This window comes from Triticum urartu, chromosome 6A (assembly GCF_056163025.1).
Source record: "Triticum urartu cultivar PI428250 chromosome 6A, HENAU_Tu73, whole genome shotgun sequence".
Lineage (NCBI taxonomy): Eukaryota > Viridiplantae > Streptophyta > Magnoliopsida > Poales > Poaceae > Triticum > Triticum urartu.
In genome coordinates this window covers 544,047,055-544,054,569 of record NC_141878.1, presented here as the reverse complement: position 1 = coordinate 544,054,569, position 7,515 = coordinate 544,047,055, and the positions used below count along the sequence as shown (strand labels likewise).

The 7,515-nt window shown below is 45.2% G+C and overlaps 1 protein-coding gene across 1 annotated transcript; it reads right to left on the bottom strand.

The window, feature by feature from the left end:
• Window positions 1-6,440: 6,440 nt before the first annotated feature.
• On the bottom strand, window positions 6,441-7,177 carry LOC147966190 (uncharacterized). The gene is made up of 2 exons (XM_087527971.1): window positions 7,085-7,177; window positions 6,441-7,010 (listed from the first exon to the last, which is right to left on the bottom strand). Exons 1-2 carry the CDS (start codon window positions 7,175-7,177, stop codon window positions 6,441-6,443), a joined length of 663 nt encoding a protein of 220 aa, XP_087384097.1.
• Between the last annotated feature and the right edge of the window lie 338 nt (window positions 7,178-7,515).

Sequence of the window (7,515 nt, the reverse complement as noted above, 5' to 3'; positions counted from 1 at the left end):
CTCTCCCGAAGCCAGTTCCTGTTCGACCAGCAAGCGGAAGCCTTTGAAGCCTTTGAACGTGTTGACGCCATTCAGTTTGAAGTCCATGGCTACAGAGAAATCAGCAAGGAAGGGTGGCAGACAGCGTCGATGGGGAACATCAAGAGATCTGCCTGATGACCTCTCAGAGCTGTACAAGACAGATCCAGAAGAGGATTACAATCAGCGCAAGACACGAATCCAATGGATTCGAAGATATTGGGCCGAACAATGGTTTAAATACAAGTTTGTGACCTAGGAGTAGACTTCCAGCACGCAAATGCATCGGCCAAGGAAAACAAGAAGTCATTGGGACTAGACTTCAACCCTGGTCCTTCTGCTCCCCGGGCTGATGGCACACGCGATGCTGAACCCAATATCATCGGACCGTTCTACAACCTTGATGGCCTTATCACTCACATTTCTGTTCAAGGTGCCAAAGTAGATCATTTTGATGATGATGCCGACACCGATGAAGCCCCAGCTCCTGCTCCAAAGCCGCAGAAGCAAAAGAAGGCCAGAGCTTCAAAGTCAGCTGCTCCTCCAAAAGCTTCACGTGTGAAGCCACTGGCTACTGCACCTCCTGAAGACAGTGTGCAGTCTGAAGATCTATCACGTATCTCCAAGAAGACAGAGATGAAAAAGAATATTGATCAGGCATTGACCCCTGCTGCCATTCTGCGAGACGAACACATTGATCTGTCCAGTGATGAAGATCTTGCAGATGACGCTCTTGAGCAACAGATTAAGAGCAAGGAAGAAGCAGAAATCTTCAATGATTTGCCTCTCTTTGACGTGGCAATCATCCACAACTTCATTGATGAGTGGTTTGAAACCGCCAATCTCAGCTTTGACGATCTGTAACTTCCAATTGGCCTCAGCGTCTCTTTCACTGGTGCCATTGCTTCTGAGCTAGCTCTAGCTCAGCGCATTGTTGAACTGAAGCAAAAGATTGACTATGAGAAAGCTCAGTTCAAGAAGCACATGGAAAATCTCAGCGTGCAAGATGTCAAAAACTTCAAGGTTATGCTGCACGAGCTCAAGGAAGCCTTTCTCAAGAAACAAGAAGAAGCTAAAGGTTCTCGTGAGCGCATGAAGAGTCTGGCTGACAAGTGCGTGCAAGCCTACAATGAAGCTGAAAAGCGCAAGGCTCTTGGGCGTCCTGGCATCGACCCCAGAATGGCTGCAAAGAAGAAGAAGAAGCCATCGACTGACAGATCTGCACCCTCGAGGCAGGAAGAACCTCGCATTGTCTTCCCAAGCAGTATGTCCGGCTCGAAGCCAAAGGTCACTTCCACCGCTTCAGAACTGAAGAAGACAAGGGCTGCCGAGGCTGAAGCCAGAAAGAGGAAAAACCCCGACGCTTCTGATGTCGCTCCCTCCAAGAAGAAGCGCAAAACCAAGAAAGATCGGGCTGCTCCCACAGATCCCCTTGTTGTCGAGCCCATCTCGGTTGCTCATCCTAACTCTTCACATCAAGAACGACGGATGATAGTTCATGAGCCTGCTTCCACAGAGGCTCCTGAAGCTGAAAACTTTTCAGCATTTGACTCCACCGCTGCTGAAGACATTGGTCACCATGACAATGTTGAAAATGATGTAGTTCTTCCTCAGATCGAGCACAACTTGGTATCATCGCCTGTTCTCACGAACAGCGAACTCATCAGTATTGGTCGTCCTCTGACGCCAATTGCTCAGGATGCATCATGGGCTGATCACCCACAACAACAAGAAACCCCTAGTACTCCTCAACAACAAGTCACCCCACCAGTGCAAGAAGAAGAAGATGACTTTGAGGCCCATCCAACTCCATCTTCACAGGCGTCGCCAGCGTTAGGCAGGCTGCACAAAGGTCCAAGGCCCCAAGTCCCTCTTACGAGCGCTCCAGAAGGAGAAGTGCACCACCAATCTGTTGCACGTCAAGTGTTCCCAGAAGCCACTCCTACTGTGAACGTCTCCGAGTCTGAAGTTAAAGTTGCTGAAGACAATCCTGCTGCATCAGCCGAAGAAAAACAAGCAGAAGAACGTGTCCCTACTCCCCCCATCACTGAAGAAGTTGTTCCTGAAGTGAACGTGTCAGTGCCCGACCCTCCAGCTCCTCAAGTGGAGATTGAGAATCTTGAGGCTGCCACCACTAACACCACTAAAGCCAATGATGTGGTCATGGCTGAAGACAGTGTGGAGCCTGCACCTAACACTGTGCCAGAAGCCAATGAAGCCAATGATGCAGCTGCAACAGATGTGCAGCCTGACGCCTCTGTTGATGCCACTGCTCCTGTTCCGCCACCAAGGCCACATACTATTGAGCAAGCATACAACTATGGTCAGCTCATCACTGTCAAATGGCCTCTTCTTGTTCCTCCACCTTCTGCTGGTCCCCAATTTAACTATCACGTCGAGCGCAGGCCTCAGGTTTAGAAGCCAATGCCAAGGCTGCCTAGGTTTCGAGGCATTGCATCTGCACCCGGATCATTCAATATCAATGGCTTCAAAGCACACAACACCTTCTTCAATAGCGCCAAGAACCCCTACTCTAAGGCAAGAGTATCTTCTGATCGGTTCTGGAGCTATCAGCAGCGCAGTTATTACTTATGCATCTTGTACAATCAAGTTCGCTTTTTTCCCATATGCGTCTTGACACTGAAGCCATAACTGGTCTGCCCTGTTTGGAAGAAGCGCTGGATTGCTTCAGAGAATCTGGCTTGTTGTAGTTCGTCACTGACAAGGAGCACTGGAACGAAGAATTGCTGCTCCAATTCTACGTCACTCTTCATATTCATGGCTACAATAGGGATCCGAAGACTTGGGTCCTTGAGTGGATGACAGGCAATGTTCATCACGAATCCAAAGCCTTTGATATCATTGAGCTCACTGGCCTGCCCACTCCAGGAGATCTTTATGAACCTGGTTGTCAGCTTCACAGTGCTGCTATGGGAAGCATTTTTCACAAGCCTGAACCCAACATGAGTCAGATGCTTAGCATGATGAAGCCTTTGCCTCCAGATGCTGAATATCCTAAGGAGTTCTTTGTTGAAGACCTTGAGTATCTGCCACGCACTATCTATCACATTATAAGGCGAACTCTCTGGCCCATCAAAGGACATTCTCCACATGCATAGCTGCAAGGTGCAATGAAGACTTTGGTCTTTCATATTCTTCACGGCAAAAGCTTCAATGCACAAGACTTCTTCATCTGCCAACTTGCTGCATCAGGATCTGATCTCTTTGGCTTGAAGTTTTACTCTCCATGGATTATGCGTCTGACCAAACTACACTCAGCTGTCACCTATCAGCCCTCTGCTCGCAATCATCGGATTTTTCTGCTTGACGTCGATATGTCAGTTGAAGCCATCTATCCAGAGCCTGCCAAGGAGCCCCTTAGTCTTTAGAATGCTGATAAGAAAAGTTTCTCACAACACATTGAAGGCGACCCAGCAGTCACTTGTGTTTATCCTCTGGCTGGTACTACCCATGCACCTCATCGTGCCCTCACTGAAGCCACTGAAAGAACCATTGCACAATGGCCCAAGAAGCGATCTCGTGTTCTCAATGACCGAGAGCTTCTGGTTGCCCTTCATCAGAAATAGGATAAGCATCATGACTGGCTGAAGCGCCAAATGCAAAGCCTCTTGGTGGACGTAAACAGGATTCGCAACCTTGCCACCAAGAATGCCTTTGTCGCCCATGAAACTTGTCGGCGCACATGGAAAGGGCTGATGCTTATGTGTTCTGAAGATGATCTTCAAGATGATGGTTTCTCTGAACGCTTCAAGTTTGACTCAACACCTCCGAGAAGGACTGTGCTGCGGCGTACTCTGTCTCTTGAAGAATCTGAGTTCTCCTCCTCTGCTGCAACAGTGAATGCATGTGTCATCGATGATGAAGACGATGCTACTTCACCACCTTCAGCGCGAATCACCACTGCACCGAGTTCGTCTGCACCGCCAACCAACTCCGACGACCATGCTGCTTCACCAGCTCCTCATGAGAACGAGTAGGTGCTCTATGTCTTCAAACCTTTTTGGTCCTTACTGACAAAAGGGGGAAAAGCATATGAGTTTGATAGTCTTCAAGCAGGTCCATATGGGCGGTGGTTTTATATTTTGCCTAGTGTTTACAACTCTCGCGTTTTGATACATTTGGTTCTTTGAGTTGTAACACTCAAACTCGATGGTCGTCTGCTACTTATTTGCTATTCTATGATGCGATGATAAATACCGCATGTGCGATGATAACTTCCGCACTTAGGTCATTCTGCAGACGTCCATTTTTCATTATGCATGTCATTATCTTCACATACCTTTCATGCATGATGAATTGTCGTCATAAGTTGAAGAGGATCTCCACAAGTACAACCTGCCCTGTGCATTTGCATTCCAAAAGCAAATTACTTATATGCACATCTTCAGGGGGAGCCTTTGCCACTTATGAAGACAATACCTAAATCCTTTACATTTCACATAATTTTATCCCCGTTGAAAACTTCAACCAGTTTGTCATCAATCACCAAAAAGGGGGAGATTGTAAGTGCATCTAGTGCCACCCTTAGTTGGTTTTCGAGTATTGGCGACAAACCTGGTTGAGGGACTAATGTGTTTGTGAGAATTGTAGGATAACTCAGGTTGTAGTCCCCCAATGATTCGGATTTCCTACCAGAGATGACCCCTAAAAATGTATGAAGACATTGAAGTCAAAGGTGGTATGTGAAGACATTCACATTGAAGACTATGACAAGAGAAGACATTGTGTGTAGACTGTGGAGCGCGAAGACTTAGATGTTTCGTCGTTCTTTTTCTTCTTTGTTGAGTCATAGGAACCACCGTACTGTTAAGTGGGGTCGAAGAGAACTAGTCAGAATGACTGAAGTGATGCTTAACCAAAATCCTATGTCTTCGAGTGAAGACAATGAGAGCAAATCATATCCAGAGTTGGATAAGTCAGCTTTTCTTGTAGCCCAAGTAAAGTTGCCGTGTGTATTTGAAATCTGACCGTTGGAACACATGTCAGTTCCTTAGTGACCAAGGGTCATTTCGGACAAATCAGGTCATGTTGCCTAGTGGCTATAAATAGACCACCCCCTACAACCATAAACGGTTGGCTGCTCAGAGTTAGTGTACGACTTTTGTCGTTTGAGAGCAACCCACCTCGAAGCCTTTGAGAGAGAATTCCTTGCGAGGATAAAAGCCCTAACCACCCAGAGCAACCCACCCAGAGCCAAAGAGAATTCCTTGCGGCGGTGGACGGCCGGTAGCGCTGGCGGCGGCTAGAAACCCTAGTCCGTCGCTCGGGACAAGGGGATTTTCCCTCGAGGAGTTTTTGCTCTCGATGGTACGAGGAGATTTTTCTTATCGGCAGCGAATTGTTTTCACTAGGGAGTGGCAAAGGTGGGTAAATAACCCTCAACTCTCAGGTAAGTTAGCAAAACGGTTTGCTGAGAAGCTGGACAAGTTGGGGTATGTGGGCTGCGGGATTTGCACTAGAAGAAGTTGCAACTTCTTACGAATCTGCTTTCCTGGGAACACCCTTTGGTACAGATTATAGCTTTTGGGCCTAGAAGTTGGAAGTTGAAGTCCAACCAAACACAGGCTGTGTTTGGTTGAGCTGCAGATTCTGTAAAAGCTGCTGTGAGCTGTGAGCTGTGAAAAAGCTGCTGTGAACTTTCAGCTGTGGAAAAGCTGGAAGTCGTTTGGCTGAAACAGCTATGAAACTGCAGATTTGACTATGAATTGTCTGTAATGACCCTGGACAATAATTCAATATTTTTATGTGCAACTTGACCGTAAAATAGTGATATATACATTGGCAGCAATAGAACGACCGTTTTGCAAAGAAAAATCATGACAATTTAGATGATTCACAGCTAACACATACAAATTCAACGATTATACTTTCAAGTTGCATACTACATATTATATATAAATAGATATTGACCCCATAATTATATTACAAAAGGCATGCACCACAGAATATACATATGGTTCGCATGATGATGACCTCCATCAAGATAGCTAACCTATGTTGATATCGCAAGACAAGCATCGGCTATCCTACTAGGAATAGTATTCATGGTATCTTCCTTCTCCTCCTCTTCAACGGGATCCGCTTGTGTTGGTGCTACTTCCCGTCGTAGCACTGGAGGTACATACTCATCATCGGCATCACATTTATCAAAAATTTTATCACTCAACTTGCTATCACGAATGAAGTTGTGCAATGCCATGCAAGCAATGATGATATGCTTTTGCATACGAGGTGAGAAACTTGGGACCCCTTACAACACAAGCAAACATGATTGTATAAGCAAATAAGGTTCACAACACAAGCAAATACGGTTCACAACATAAGAAAATAAGTTTCTACACTGAAAGCAAATGTAGTTCTACAACATGAGTACATATGGTTCACAACACGTGCTTCAACATCTACTTCTGATGCTCCCTCGCCAGATAATCAAGCCTCCCTTCTTTTGTTTCAAGAAAACTGAAGATTTCCCTAAAGTCAGGCTTCACTATAAGAGTGAGGGTTGTGTGCATGAGAGCAGTTTTTTCTTTCACACCACAATCTTTCACCAACTTCATAACCTCCGAAATGGTAGGGACAAGGTTGGTTGGAGGAGGAGCCAATGATGCTTCAACACTAGAGGTTATCTTCTCCACTCCACTTTCTATCTTCTCACATGTCTGCTTGTACAATCGTAAGAAGGGACTCTTCTCTTCCTTCTCCTCATTTTTTATTGAAGGTTGCTTGCGCTTCTTGCTTGCTTTTGGTTTCTTCAAAGATGCCAACTTCATTTCATCACTATCATCGAGTTTCTTCAAAGGAACCGCATTATCATCACTTGATTCATCAGAAGATATATCTCCAGCACAAGAAGCACTAGCCCCTGTGACATGTACTTTGTGAAATATGACATGTAAATCTTCAAGGTGCTTCGGACCCTCTCGTTTGAACTTCAAATGATTGCATTTCTTTCCCGTCCTCTCTTGGCATCTCTGAAAATGAAAGTAGAAATCAGGTAATGCAATCATTGAAAAGCATGCCAAATAAAAAAAGTTGCTACACTTACCACAACATGTTCATCCCACCATTCTTGAGGGCAAACAACGGTTCTCTTTGCATCATCCCATCCAAGCCCGGTTGCTTCATTTTTCAACTCCATGAAAAACACATAGTCATTTTTATTGCATCCCATTTATTCTTGAATTTATCCTTGGGATACTTCTTTCCCATTCTTGCTTCCCATTTCTCGATAACATTGTCCCATCCCTTCTTAGTAAAATAACCTAAGGGCCTATTCCCATTTTCAACCTCTTCTCTGAATATTTCTATGACTTTCTTCAGACGTGCATCATCCCACACTGCTTTTTCAGTCATTCTTCAATCAAGTAAAATAATTTTAATACCCTGCCACATGTATAATAGTTGTACAATATGTAAACATCTTCCAATTAACCATAGCAGAACATAGCAAGCAATCAATGTCAACTAAATTCACGT